The 15870-nt window shown below is 43.1% G+C and overlaps 2 protein-coding genes across 2 annotated transcripts in view; one reads left to right on the forward strand and one right to left on the reverse strand.

Moving 5' to 3' along the window:
* Positions 1-1470, forward strand: part of LOC144114913 (uncharacterized) — an 80448-nt gene extending 78978 nt beyond the window's left edge. Inside the window, exon 41 of the mRNA XM_077648936.1 lies at positions 538-1470. Coding sequence (XP_077505062.1) covers positions 538-801 — 264 coding nt within the window. The 3' untranslated portion in view covers positions 802-1470. The remainder of the gene's footprint in view (positions 1-537) is intronic.
* Positions 695-15870, reverse strand: part of LOC144114914 (chitotriosidase-1-like) — a 33762-nt gene continuing 18586 nt past the window's right edge. The window contains exons 7-8 of the mRNA XM_077648937.1: positions 13658-13777; positions 695-7093 (exon numbers count right to left, since the gene is read on the reverse strand). Of these exons, the coding sequence (XP_077505063.1) occupies positions 6944-7093; positions 13658-13777 (270 nt within the window). The 3' untranslated portion in view covers positions 695-6943. The remainder of the gene's footprint in view (positions 7094-13657; positions 13778-15870) is intronic.

Consider the following 15870-nt stretch of genomic DNA (forward strand, 5'->3'; position numbering starts at 1 on the left):
CAATTATTTAATGTGCATAAAAGCACTTGGCTTACAGCTGGTGGTGCTTTGGTGTTCTAGCAATATCCCTCATGTCTATTAAACAATTAATCACTTATTTATTTATTTACTGTACACCACAAACTAAACAAAATTTAACTAAAGTGTCAGTGGACATAGAAAACACTCAGTAAACAACTGACCAAATCAAATTTTTCCTCGAGTTGTAAAGGAAACAACATAAGCACGTGTTAAACAGTACCCAATTTGAGCATAATGAATGCAACAAAGACTACCTGCTAGTGTGCACCACTGCATTTCTAATGGCATAATCTCAACATGCTTGCAATGCTCAGTGCAGTTTGTCTACAACGTAAATCAGCTGCTAGGTTATTAGGATTTTACCGGAAATCTGAACACACGAGGCATTTCTCACAAAAAACATTAACCACAAGAACCTTTTGGTCATAAGCACAAAGAACACTTAAAGATGCGTCGAAGCATCATCAACAAAATAATAATTTCGCCCTGTAACAACCTGTCTCAATAACCTTCCAGAACACCGACTCAGGAGCAGAAGGCAGTGGCCAGCCATTGGTTTCACCAGGCTCCTGTCTCGAAGATTTCCGACCTAACCCATTCATCGAGTGTCACGGCCATGGTCGCTGCAACTACTACACCACAGCCTACAGCTACTGGCTGGCAACAATTGAACGCCAAGATATGTTCAGACCACCAGACCCACAGACGCTCAAGGCAGGCGACTTGAGAACACGAGTCTCTCGTTGCAAAGTTTGCAGGCGGCAGGTTTTCGTCCCTTGAGCAAGATAGTAAACTTTCTTCCTACGTTCACTGCCTTGTTCACCAGCGTTTTTTTTTTTTTCTAGCCAAGAGGTGAAGTGACCTCAGACTGAGGGCAACTGCTTTAAGAAAACACAGCACACTTGTTTTGTTGAATGTGTTAGTGTTTCACCTGGACTTTTGACTAGAGGCCTCATGTTGCTTGTGTTCCTTTGTTTTGCATTTATAGTACACATAAAAACTGCCACTGAGTGTGCATGCATTAAGCCAACAGCAAGACATGTTAATGCGAACTAAGTGTTGTAGCAAAAGCCTGTTCACCAGATGAAGTTGAAGCTAGTCACACCGTAACTTTGCTGCACCACTGGTTACGAAAAAAAGTGACAAAAAGTGCAAGAAAGCCAATGTGTATATAAATATAAGCCTGTATGTGAACAGCAGAAAGCAGGCCATCAGTCTCAATGCTGAAAATATGCCAGCAATCAAGCAATGGCAATAGAACGTTGCTGACATTTTTTCTTCCTTCTTTGTGTGCATCTATGACAATGCCAACACTGCCAATTTGCTGTTAACAGTAGATCAATTCAAGACATCATTCACCACTCTTTCTTTAAAATGACTTTTTTGTTGTTGATTCTTGTGCTATACTCTGCATATTTGTTAATAAAACATTTCAAAGTGCCTGTGCAATTAATGCCTGTCATGCTCTGCATTTCTTACTAATGGACCAAATCCTGTGTGTGGTTCTATACATTTCATTTGGAAAACGTAGAATGTATTAAAGGTGCGCTAAGGAGGAATCTGAACTCATTTTTTTACAGCCGAAACACAATCTACACATGCCAAGCATTCTTAGAAACTTCGAATTATTGTCCCGCGCGGCCGATTTTCCTAATTTAAGGCGGATTAAGCCGCCTATTTTTCTAACTCGACGCTGATTGTAGCACGAGACGCGTGGAGTGCCTTTCAGCAAGTCCCATGGCGGCTTGCCGCTCTGCCACCAACGATACGTAAATCAAAGAGTCCACGTGTATTTTTCTTTCCGTGACTCTAATATGCGGCTATGTTGTCAGCGACTGAAACTACTTATCCAAAGAAAGCTAAAAAACAAAATAAAAACGAAAGCGAAGCCGCCACGGGACTGGCTGAAAGGCACTCTACACGTTGGTTGACTCCTCCAACCTACCGTGTTGAGTTCAAAACAAGGCAAAAGCTGGGACGTTTAATCCGCTTAAAATTAGAGAAATTGGCTGCACAGGGCAATAAATTAAGTTTCCAAGAATGCTCGGAATGTGTACATTGAGTTCCCGTGGTAAAAAGATGAGCTCAGATTCCTCTTTAGTGCACCTTTAAGAATCTGATTCACACCTTGTACAGTTTCTCAATGATGAGCCAAAGTGTAACCACCAAGCACCAGCTTAAAATTCCCAGACCCTTATAACCAGAAATATTTACCAATCAGTGCATATGTCAGACCATTTTTGTGCTGCATTAAAATGCATACTTGGCACTTCGCAAATCTGCATGAAATTTTTTTAGCATATTACAAACAATTTTATGACGACTCTCACAAAATCTAATTGCCATATCTCCAGAAAATTGTTTTGTAATATACATATATTTTCCTCTGAATATCGTGACAAGGACGCAAAGTTAATAAAATGTGACAGCAGGCTGGTTCAACATTAACTGCGTTCCGACTGGCGTGCTACAGGTCAAGACATTCTTAGAATTTTTTTTGCAAAGCGCAAATTATGGTTTTAAATATTTGCGATGCAGTGTCCTGTTGACATATCTAGAGTGAGAATAAAATTTTAAAATTCATAAATTTGAAAAACACACTGTCTTGATCTGCACTACAGTCCTAAGAGCGTAAAAAAAGAAACGAGGTCAAAATAGATAAAAGTTGCAACAAATCTGCTCCGCAAGGTGAGTATCTAGGCAGGAAACCGTAACTGAGAAAAACGACCACTGTTTGAGCGTCTCACTGCAACGCACAGCCGCCGTGGTTCACAAAATTTTTTTAGAGTACTTCCTGGTCAATTTCAGCAATGAAACTTTAGGACAGCATAAAAAAAAAATGAGGAATCCAAGCGGATACAATACAAGTGGATACAGTTATCAAAAACTCAATTTTTTGGCTATTTTGTAGGATATATAGACACCTAATTTGAAAAAAAAGACTATAGGCACCTAATTTTAGGTGCGTGTTTTTTTCTTTCAAATGATGCGTTAGACATTAGAATACATGGATCACCGCATGGGATTCGCCTGCGACTGCTAAATAATTCATAACTGAATTTCTTCTCTCATGCTGACATGTAGTTGACCTTTAGGTCACGTGAAGCACGAAGAAAACCTGCAATACAAACGCTGATAAAAAGTTTTAATTTTAAACCAGCCTGCTTCAAGAGCTGCAGTGACAACAAATGATGTATCAACGGTTACACTGTCATCTTTTTCGTGCCGCACATGACCAAAAGGTCAACTACACATCACAGCCATTCTTCGGTTGATGAAACCAAAAGTGAAACAGTGTCAAGAAGAAATTTGATTAGACATTATTTAGTGGTTTCAGACGAATTTCATGCGGTGATCCACGTATACTAATGTCTAACACATCATTTTAAAGAAGAAAACACGCAAGCAAAAATCATGAGCAGGAATCCAAGTTGGCCCTAGACAAGGCAATGCACCTTGTAGAACAGGTTGTGCTGTACAGCTTGCTTTTCTAGTAACAGTTTGTTTACATGTACTAATTCTAGTAAAAGAGAGCCATGCAATTGCATGCAGAACCACACTGGCATGCCACCCGATACATTTCCAGACTACCGCAGTGTGCATGTGCACCTTATGCGGCCTGCTGGTATGCTCATCGTATTTTTTCAGAATTTGGCGCTATCTGTGTTAAGTAGCTATCTAGGTTGTTTTGACAGTTGCCAAGCAATGAGTGGGGCTAGGCAGTGCTACAGTGTGACACAGACTACAACATTACTATTTGATTGGTCCTAACTGGCATGGAGAACAACTGCGCAATTCAGATAACACAGTTACTGTCACTGTCATCCTGCAGCCTCATCCAGCAGTGCTAGTGGGAGCTTGCACAGATATCGCTAGTTAATAGTGCGATGCACTGAATGCAAGAAATAAACCTGCCAGCAAGTTACAAATAACGCACATGTGCACTGTACCAGTGTTGACATCACGTGCTACATTACTGTGGTTAGGCATTAGGTGCCTCAATTTCAGTGCGGTTATTCAGGGTGGGGACACATATGACATTTTGGTGTACAAGAGCAGTCTCGGGCTGCCATGATGCTGTGGAAGACAGAATTCCTAGCTTTATGAACCAAGGGGTTGTATATTAGTGCTGCGAGGCGCTGAAGTCTTGGTTTGGTTTGGTTTAGTTTGGTTTATAGGGTTTAACGTCCGAAAGAGACTCGGGCTATGAGGGATGCCATAGTAGAGGGCTCCAGACAATTCTGACCATCTGGGGTTCTTTAACATGCACTGACATCGCATAGGACACAGGTCTCTAGCATTTGCCTACACTGAAATGAGACTGACACGGCCGGGATCGAACCCGCGTCTTTTAGTCAGCAGCTGGGCACCATAACCACTGAGCCACTGCGGCGGCTTTCACTGAAGTCCTATTTTAGGAAACTGGTTCCTCCTGACTGAATAATGGGCGTCTTCAACGATGAACGATGATGGTGGCATCAAGGCACTTGAGTTCAGCATGAACTTGCAAGGATCTTATTTTTGGTCACAACAGTACTCAAGTCACAAAAACTTCTGTTTATGCCAAATAAAATGTGACCAAGCACTTGTCCACCAGTAATATATCTTCAAGCCTCCAGAATCTCGTCTCCTCTACTAGCCATTCATTGACGCAACCTATATGCTTCCCTTTTTTGTTTGTCGACAGACAGATGGTTGGTGACAAAATGGTATAAGGCAGGTCAACCAGCACCATAAGTTTCAACGGTAATGTATTAGCTGTGGAACAAGAACCAAGAAATGTAGGATGTCATGAAGTTAGGGAGGCGAGTGTGGAGTCACCACAGCTGCAGTGCAGGCTAATTGTAAACTGTGGGGTTTAACGTCCTGAAGTGACACATGGTCTATGAGGGACGCTGTAGTGGAGGGCTCTGGATTAGTAATTTAGACCCCCCCGGGGTTCTTAGCGTGCAGTGACATCGTGCAGCACACGGACACCTTTCGTTTCGCATTCATCAAAATGCAGCCGCCACGGACAGGACTGAATCCAGGTTCTCCGGCTCAGTAGCCGCACACACTAACCACTGAGCCATTGCAGTGGGGCAGTGCAGGTTAATGTTGGTACACTAAACTGAAGGCTGGCATGTCAGACCATGCCAATGAGCAAACGCTACGAAATGACCATATGCATCTTTGTCATGTAGTCTGAGATATGACGAAGCTTATAAAAAGGGGTTGGAGCTGCTGGCTTTTATTTTTTGCAAATTCAGTGGTCTTTTTTTGGTGTTGATTCCAGAATGCAGTCACCGGTTTTTTTTTTCAGAGGATATTATTTTCTCCACGTAAATTACTACTCGCTTTTTTTTTTCGGTGATACAATGTGGTATTTCTGTGATTAAAAGTCGCTTAAGAGTTTGCTCTTTTTGCAAGCACGAGTAGTCTATTTATCAGTGATAATGCACAAATGGTTTTATTTAGAGCTGTGCTCGTGGAAAGAAGCACCATCGCCAGTGAAAAACAGTAACGGAAGCAAAATGACGAGCCAAATAAAAACGAAAGCTTACTTCCAAGAACTGTGCTGTCATGTTAGCATTAAGCTGTTGCATTAGGTTGAGCGAGAACGCAGGGCATCATGTGGTCTATGTGATGGAATGACTGCCGAACTGCCACGGTAGTGAAAAAATCACACTTTTTCACACTCGAGCATTGCTTCGCGACAGTGTCCTTATGTAGTGGAGAAACCTACTCAACCATGTAACTGCTCCGAGTTAGTGATGACAGTGAACAAACAGTGCTTCGCTGGCAGACAGCAAAGAGTTGGAGACTATTGGTCTGCAGAAGATTGTAAGGTAACGCAGCAATGACTCAAAACACACAAGTGCATTAATCCAATGGTACCAGCATCAACAACACCCCTGCCTTGCATACTTTGTTCATTTTCTCCTCTGAGTAACTCCAACTCAGTGGCCCGGCAGCTCCGACGTGCCTGTCAGAATACTGACCTTTTTCGGTCAAAACTGAATTTCGAAAATTGAATTAAGCGTACTTTTACTGTTTTTTTACCAGCTTAAACCGAAAAGTCCAACCCCAACTAACAAAACAGTGAGAGGTAAATGACAACAAAGAGTGCACACCCACACATTATTACAAGATCAACTAGTAGGCCATCACCACACAGAGAAAGTGACATGAAGGAAAGACGTGGTTTTTTGAAGAGGACTTTGAATATGAATACAGTCAATTTTCGACATATTGAGCTCGAAGGGGATCACGAAATAGCTCGAAATATAAAACATGGCACCAGATAAGCTTATGTGCAACCTAGAAGTAAGAATACAGTGCATCCACGCTTGCGACATGCTGTCCGCAGCCGTACTGGCAGAGAACCGCTCGTTAGGTATCGCTAGGCTTAGCTTGCTTCGCATCGAAGTTGCAGCGAACAAAGCTTTGAAAATGGCCACTGTCTATCATAAGAGGTCTAATCCTGTTACTATTATTCAAGAGGATTTTCAAGAGGATGTTCTGGCTGTTCGATGTAAACACGGTCATCTGAAATATCCAGGATTGACTATCAGAACTGGTCATAGAAATATGTGTAGCATAAGTTTTATATTACATTTGCATTATATGCCTTGCACAGAGCAATCTGAAAAACAAATAGAAGCACTAGCTTTTCTTTGAAATAAATTTTTCATTGAAACAGCTGCAGACAACAAAATATATAGCAAGAACCTGCTATAACATTGCAAGAGCATTGTGGTCTAAATTGCAGCAGGTGAGAAAGCAAAAGTTCAGATCTAGCAGTGTTCATATTGCTGAACAGAGAAAATATCTTCAGAACCTGACAGCAGCAAAGTAAGCAGCTTTAAAGTTGATTCCATGAAAGTTGTGAACATAACACGTGCACATCTTCAAAGAATTTTACATCACAGAATACTAGTCCTTAAGCATTAAACCCTTGTTCCACAACCTCTTTGATCTTCTTGTGAAGTGGAAATCGAACACCTTCTGGAGATGTAGCTCCTGTGTGGTCGTCACAGTTGAGACTGAACGTCATGATTCCTCCAAAGCCCTCTGAGAGGATCCACCTGGCCTGTATAAAGAAAGTGGTACAGTTTGACAAACAAAATGAGAAAAATAATCTGATCCCATATAACCCAAGCCAATTAAACTCAATTCAAAACAATAAGAACAAACTGACATTATACAATATAAATGAGTGGGACTGAATACATTTTTCCTTGATTGAAATCACATGTGCAACTGGCTCACTTCGTAATACTCTGATCATATATGAAAGACAACATTGATGTTTTAAAAAATATGCCCACCAGTATACACACAAACAAGCAATGACTTCCAATGTCTGAAGGTAAAGCTTTGTACAAAACCAGCACTTCAAATTTCTCAGTGAGGGGACCCACTGTCCTCACCAATCTAGAGCTGAAGAGTTACAGGGGTTCTAATGAAGCCCCACTGCATGGGCCAGTCACATATACTTGTATATTTTTGACAAAAGATGTACACGGCAGAGAACGCAAAGCATGTGATAATGTTTCTGCAGCTATTTTGCAGAGATATGTAGGTTGTTAAGCTTTTCTGTTGCATTATCTTCGAAAGAAATGCATGAACTAACCACAATTCTTACAACAAAAATGCACAAGATATCTCATTTGTTAACATGCCTGAACCATAAGCCGATGCATATGTCTCCGAAAGTTCTTCCAGTACCCTCACCCAGCGTAAGCCAGAGTTGTGTGTTTCGAGACTAATCTGCAATTTCTCTCCCATGTTTCTACAGTTATGAAGCCAATAAATCACAATAAACATTGTGTGAGAATGTCATTCATAAACTACTGGCTTTTTCATGAGCATTCTGTTATAACAGTGCAAGAATGTACGAGCTTCAAGCTACTAGAGTAAATATGAAAACCATGTCAAGATGCTGTTATGTTATCTGCAGGAGTCACTTCTATACCATTTGCTTGCACACCACCCCATATGTTCACCTCCATGAGCATCCAGCATTTACATGGATCAACTACTGCCTTCAAAAAATCTTTTTTACCAGACGTGATACAAGAGTGGAATCAGCTTCCCGAACATGTTGTCATCGAACAGGATCGCCTTTGATTTCAAGAATGCCTAATATGTCACCTTACGCAACAAAATGATGCTACCACTTCCTTTTCATGACAGTGCCTTCTTCAATTAACTCTAACTTTCTAATTGAGTGCTTTTCATTGATTACTGCTTCCATTTTGGCATATATTTTCATGTTATTTCATGTGCTACTCTCCCCCTTATGTAATGCCCTTTCTAGGGCCTTCAAGGATATAATAAACGATGATGATGATGATGATTGCAGAGAGAAGCTATTTGCACAAGCAAAAAACCACGTCAAGTGAAAGATGTTTTTGCAAGTTTTTGCTCTCAAGGCCAAAGTCAAGTCTAAATCCATGAATAATAAAGCAACTTGTACGTCTCTTTTTAAGCACCTGTCAGCTGTTGCAAAGAAGAAAGCAAATATGTATTCCTTGAGCAGCGAAGACAAAAAATGATTTTTCCAAAAACATACTTCATTGTCAGATGGAAACGTCACAAGACAGTCTGCATGAAGTAGAGAAAAAATTTAAATAAAAGTTAGATTAGTAGTCACTGCCCAGCCAACCACACAGGATCAATTATAATAAAGAATAATAATGTTATTATTAACAGGAAGGATGCGAAATACTGTTGCACATCAGCAGGAAGTAAGCACGTGCCCGTGCTTTCGGTAGCTTTTGTACAAGATTAGCAGCTAGAAAAAGCCTGCATGAAAAAGTAGTGAGATGATGGCTAAGAAACAGTGATAAAAATTTTTAGGCCAGAACATGTTTCACCTACCAGCCAGAAAGAGACTGTGGTCGTATTCTGCTCGTCTTTTCAATTACTTTTTTTTTTATCCCTTACGGGTTTTTGTAACGGATTTGTAACGGTTTTGTAATGTTTAAGGGCATCTTACACAGAACACACGACCCGCCTCTGTGAATCAGTGGCTACAGCATTCTGCAGCTCAGCATGATTTATGGGCTACATACTGGCCACAGTGATCGTACATTCATGAGGGCAAGATGTAAAAATGCCCATTAACTTAGACTTCGTGTTTTAATCTTTTTCGTGAACTTCTTTTCACGAAAGCACTCAACAGAAGAGGTTACGGCTAGTCTTCTGGGTGGAGCCTAATGTTATTGTAACCCTTGCACACGAGCAAATTTAGTGCTGCTTTCAACAAGCGACACTCAACTTTAGTGTCATTCGTGTAGCGTCACACGATGAACTTCAGTGACATCTACTGCAGAATGTACTCCGCGCAAAGTTTGGCGAAATTACTACACTCAGATTTAAAACACACTTAACGCTCTCCACAGCATAAACAGCTTCCCTGTGTGGTGCAAATTTCTGTGCACTGCCGGGATGGATATACTTCGGGAAAATAGTCCAGAGCAGCGTCGGCATCGTGAAGCTCAAGCAAGTCTTCACTCTGTCTGATCACACTTTCAACGTACTATGTTTTCAGGGCGGCATTTCATCAGCTTATTTCCGACTCAAGGATGCAGGTGAACCAGACCGCGTCTTCTCTTTTGGTTCAGGTTGGCGAACTAAGTATGTGTCTGCGTGAGCCTAGAAGGTGTTAACACTGCACCTAAAATATTGTCCCAAAGTTCGTCGTTTCGTTGCCTGAGAAAACGCCTGTCATGGATGAACAGGTGTGGCGGCTTCAACTTACAAGAACGGTGGCAAGGAGGCAAGGCACATGTGCAGTATGTTGCTGGAGAAGCCCCATTGTGAATGACATTTCCTTTCCCCATGTAGCAACATCCCGACAAATTTAGACTTCTCGAGGCGAAGTGTGTCCGACTCCCGAATAGCGAATTTCGGTAATAACACCAGTGAACACTTTAGCTAAAAGGTCTGATGGCATGCATCACTCTCATGAAAGTGATCCTAGCTGCGCACGATTAGCGAGTGTTTGTCCTCTTTCAAAGCAGCGAGACTGAGCTGCAAGCATGTTCTCTAGCGGGCAGCAAAGGAAGACAGCGTTGCTGCGGCCGCTGGTGGCTGTACAACGGAAGGCTGTGCGGAGCACCGGCATGATATTGCAGTGAGCTTAGCAAGCTTGATGAGAAAACCAAGAAAATTGTAGCCCATCGCAACCGATCCCGGGCTGTCTAACGGCAGGTGCAGAGGTGAGCACTGCTAGCGGAAGTGTGAAAGTGAGGGGCCCTAGTGTTGACGTCACGCAACTGCTTTCCGCTCGCTGCTCTCCACCATCGACTATCGCTGGCGCTCCTAGCGAGCGACAGGAGGAGGAGAAACAGTGAATTTTTAATCGCTGATAATGTCGCTCCGAGATACGAATTAAAAAAAAAATGTTGATTGATTATAAGGGGCCCACATTCAGGTACCCGCAGCTTATCGAATTCGACAGACTCTTTAGCTCCCCTTAAATGCTTACATGACAAAGGAGCTTACCAGCCTTCTAAGCTTCTGCTCTCTTGATCGCAGCACGGTAAGGTGGCCAGATATTACCTCACTGGCAGAGTGATGTCAGAGGTTGCTAACAAAGGCGCATGGCGCAGCGTATTGCTGGCAAAACACAACAAGATGAATCACTAAACGGACGAAGAGGGGCCGCTTGAGCTTCAATGAGAGCGGGACCACCCTCTCCACGCTCCCTTACTAAGCCTGAAGACAAAGCGCTAGCTGTGTAGTGTCGCAAAATACGACGCGTTTTCGATGAGATGCGGCCCACTCAGACCTCACGCATCGGTTCACTGTACTGCAAGCCATGCAATGCGCCCAAATGCCAAAAACATTGGTTCAACTCGCACAATACACCCTGCAGAATAATAGCTCATACATATGAAGCAAGGTCACTTGAGCACAAAGCAATGAATAGTAGTTTTCTCCATTAATTTCGAACAGTAAATATATACAGTGAACTTCTGCTAAGATGAAATCTGTTAAGCTGAAATTTCGAATATGATGAATATGAAACATCTGGTCGGTTTTCTGCAGATAAACGGAAAACATGAATATCAACCAATTTGCATGAGCTTTTTAGTTAACACACACTTTAGCAGTGACCATGAACTATGACATTATCATGAAGCAGTACTCTTGCATAGCACTCTTGCAGTAGAAAGAAAAGAAATGAAAGATACAAAATGCTTCTCGGTGCAAGTAAACCCAACGAGCAGATGAAAGCCTGCAACTTTGCAGTGCAGAGATTAAACATGGTAACACCGGGGCACTGCACAGTTTTTCTGCTGTGCACTTCCTACAGTGGATGAAGAGGCACACAAATGCAGGGTGCACCTGCTTGTGGACTTTTGGCTTGAGGGGGCCAAATTTTCAACTGGTTCGGCATTTTATCACACGCCTTTGCATCTACCTCAGTCAAGTGCAGACTCATGCCCACAGCAAATGTCTAACAGATTCTCAGCACTGTGCGTCACCTGCTACACACTGCTTTCAGAAAAAGAAAAGGTGTGCAGTGTACTGTCACGGGAAAGCATGGCAAAACTGCGTTCTGCATCACCTAATGCCACAGGCCCGTTTTTTTCGTCCCTAGTCCACATCTCTGCATCCTGACTCCTACCTCACGCGCTGCGCAGTATATGCAGATCGGAACCACAGCCAGATGCCACTTCAATATCCGGCTGCCATCTGCCATAGCGGCTGTTGTAGTGCCCAGAATATACTGGAACTATACTGTTGTAATGGGAAGCAGATCGTGAGCCGCTTTTCACAACACGGTGACTCTGGGGATGGAGAGGGGGAAGGAAAAGGGATGCAATTATCTTTTTTTACTGCGATAGCAGTACCAGTGGCACTTAATGAAAATGTCGGCGTTGCCTGCTTGAAGCCTTGTTGCGTGAAGCCTCTAGCCTCCAGAAGCACCACCCACCACCCACCAGCCACCTCCCCACCACACCTCCCTAGCTAGAGGGCTATTCAACCAACCAGTTCCACCCTGGACTCAACTCCTCACTCCAGCTAATCCCTATAGAAGGGGTACCCAACGGTCACCTTCCCAATGTACGCCCTTGCTAAGGGGCTGCCCAACCTCCCACATCCGCCATACACCCACCAGTCCACCCAACACCCAAGATGCTGGAATTTTGCAGGAAGCTGAAGATGGGTGGCAGAGAGGGGTGAGGGTTGGGTGATGCTTTTGGCGGGTGGGTATGAGGTGGGGGTAGGAAGGGGATGGATCAGCAGCCCCTTAGGTAGGGTGGGTGCTCAGATGTGCACCCACCGTAAAGGCTCTTTCTCCCGAAGGTGCTTCCGCACACACACAGAGCTTCATTCACTAGAAGAAGGTTGCACTGATGCTGTAGTAAAAAAGAAAAATATATGGCTGTATGCACCCCTCAATGCAGACCTGCCACGTGGCGAAGGGCAGCACGCGATTTTCTTCACCCAACACAGCGACTACGGCAGATGCTGGCCGGTAATCAAAGCGGCACCTGGCACCGGCTCTGAACTACTTACAGTGCACATAAGGTAGGAGAGAGGCTACAGAGATGGCTGCAAAGGACGAAAGAGTGGGCGTGCGCCGTTAGGTGGCACAGAACACAGTTTTGCCACACAATATTCTGATCAAAATAGTACCTGAATGTAGAGTCAGTAACAGCTGTGCTATGGAATAAGCAAGATAGGAGGAGCGCAGGAAGGTTATGAGGGAAGGAAAGCAGCAGTAACTGTTTCACTCTTGGTGTAAATCTGAACTGCTCTGTGAGAGATCGGATGAAGAAAGTTGAAAAGTGGGAGAATGAAGGAAAAGCACTGAGATAATAAGACAGCAATCTTGTGACCTAGCAGCCCCTGCTATGCGGCTAGCGAGCAGGTACCCTTGGAGTGCTCAAAGACCAAGCAAAATGGAATTCACAAGAAATCCATGCAATGGTTGCTCCAGAAGGGAAAAAAATGAGGTTGTGAATACAAAAAAAAATTTCCACAATGCACTTCCCCAGTGGGATCAGACAAGTTTGTGTTGTCATGCCATGACTTGTGACCATGCCGACCATCGAGGACACCAGTCATGCCGTCACTCCAATACTTGTGGTTATGAATAGTGGAATCAATGTTCCTGTTGCATTTATTGTTTTCCTGCATGACCATTTCATTTGGTGTATAGTGCTCCATCTCTTGAAGATCATTTAAAAGTGAGTCTTCTTGATTCACTTTGACTGCAACGATGGTGTAGTGGTTTGAGCATCCGCCTCAAATGTGGGAGGTGCGGGGTTCAATCCCCAGTGCCACCGTGCATCCACCGGTGATTCAATGGCTTTCGCCTGGCCTGGTGGTCGGCTTTTTTAGGGTGAAATGCTTGGGAAATAGGTCTTTTACCCCACCCTGAGAAGACGAAAACATCTTGTGCCATGGCGCTTTTTGGCCCCAGATGCCTTTGTGCCATAAAAATTCACAGTCATCAACCATCATAACTTAACTCACTTTGAAGAGAAAGTGTATTTATGTTAGATGCACTTCCCTCAATAAATGATGTCAAATACGTGGAAGAAAATCCTGCATGGCAAATGCAGATCAAAGCTAATGCTGAACTAGTCAGCATGATGTAAAAAGAATGCTTACTCTTGTAACTTCATACCTTCAATTCCACACTGCTGACATCGTCATAGCTTATCCAATTCTTCTTGTCGATCACATATGGGACTTTTGACTGTTTATCAAATATCCTCTTCCCTCCATTGGATATTACCTTACAGACCTATTATGCAGAGAAAAAAAATGCACAGGTACATAAACACATAACATTCCTGCACACTGCTAATATCATTGGTGTGCGCAGAGGGAGAGGGGGCAATGGCTCCTCCAATAGACGTGAGGAATGGGGCGCAAATTTTGTACAATATTTTTCTTTGCTATCCAGAAGAAAGTAACGGGTGCTACCGTGAACTTTGTCCCCCCTTATGGAGAGACCTATGCATGCCTATGACTAACAAGGTTATGCCACTTAGAAAATTTTCATTCATTTATAGGGGTCATATAAGAGATCTGAAACACTTCTCTGTCGAACATTTCAACTCATTTAAGTGCTCTGCAAGCGATGCTGACCTGAAAGAATGTTTCGTAAGTCTTGAGCTGATCACGAGCTAAAAATTTAAAGTGAATGATTGACAGGCATTTCCAATAACTCGAATCACACTTCACCCTTTTCCCACAACCCATGCTTCTGGCAACGACATTACTATGTACCTGCCCAGGCCAAGCCATGTCACATTCCTGATTCATAACGGCAGCGAAGGAGCACTGTTATGAATCACTGTTATGGAGCATCGTTTGCTGTCGTTATGAATCAAGAATGTTACCAACTAGCCCAAAAACTTGTTTTACTCAAGTCATGTCACAGCACATCCATCAGAAAAGCAGGCAAAAAGAGTCGCAGCAGCAGTCCAGAGACAAGCATAAACAAGCAGAGCATGCATAACCAGATAGTGATTCCTTTTCACTGATGCTTCGTTTTTAAAAAAGAAGTAAGAGGGATATAATTGCTTACTTTAATAAATTTTCCTAGTTAATCTGAGAATTTCTTTGTATTTCTGGAACAACTCGTGGATCGCCATGGATATTTCACGCGAACCACTGGACAATCAACCTGTTGCTAACATAATGGGACTGCTGTGCTGATAAAATCAAGAAGTAACAGGAAAGCTTCCAATGAATTAAATGAATGAGAGCTTGACTATGTTTTGTCTATGTGCACTATGTGCCATGTAAGGTAATGCAACTCTGTTGAGGTGTTCGCAGCATTTTGCCCTGCCAACTGAGTAAGTTCATTTACCATCCATTAATGACCAAGAGCACAGTAAGAGTTTGCAACATATTTTTAAATATATATTTTTATTTGCGAATACTGCAACCTCACTGATGATATCATAGCATGATGGCATGCTGCAATTTGGTACAGTCGATCCTGGATATATAGAACTCGAAGGGGACCGCAAAATATCGGCAATTTGATATATAAACATGGTAGCAGACAAGCTTATCTTTAATCCAGAGGCGCAAATACAGTGCACCGATGCTAGCGGCATGCTTCCTGAAGCGATGTGCTGTCCGCTGGCATACTGGCACCACACAGCACACTGCCTGCTGGGTGTGGCTAGACCTAGCACACTTTGCATCGAAACAGCAGCAAAAGCTGCTCTGGGAGAAGCCACCACTATATACGATATAATATTTCAATTAAAATTAGGGCACAGATGATTTCTGTGTCACCCTATGCAGCAAAGCAGGACACGCGAGAGCCACTGCAAGCCTCCGAGCTGCTAGGCGCATGACAGCCGGTGTGCTGAACTCTTGGCTTCCCCACATTATGACAGTGTCACATTGAAAATAAACATGCCAGATCGAAAGCCACTCTAAAGCATATCCCTCCATTCACCTCGTCATACAGTTTCACAGTGCTAGCACCGCCAGCAGGAGCCCGAAGGCCATGCAGCCGACCCAGCTGAGTGTGCGAAAATCGACTGCAGGAGCGCCATTACGAGAAGCACCATTTAGAGGGGCGCGGCATGCAGTTTGATATATCGGATGTTCCGCTGAATGGAAGCTCGATAAACGCGAACAACAGTGTATAGTTTTGCATGGGATTTTCAAAAGGGATATTCTGACAGTTCGATATAAGCAATAATTATATATAGCAAGGTTCAATATATCCGGGATCGACTGCATGAACAAAAAATTCACACCCACGAAAAAGGCACAGAAATGCACTTGCTTGTATCACTAGTTCTAATAAAAGCATGATCTGCTGGGCGCATGACAGCTGGTGTGCAAGGTACAGGCGCCGACAAAAGT

Source organism: Amblyomma americanum, chromosome 1 (genome assembly GCF_052857255.1).
Source record: "Amblyomma americanum isolate KBUSLIRL-KWMA chromosome 1, ASM5285725v1, whole genome shotgun sequence".
NCBI lineage: Eukaryota > Metazoa > Arthropoda > Arachnida > Ixodida > Ixodidae > Amblyomma > Amblyomma americanum.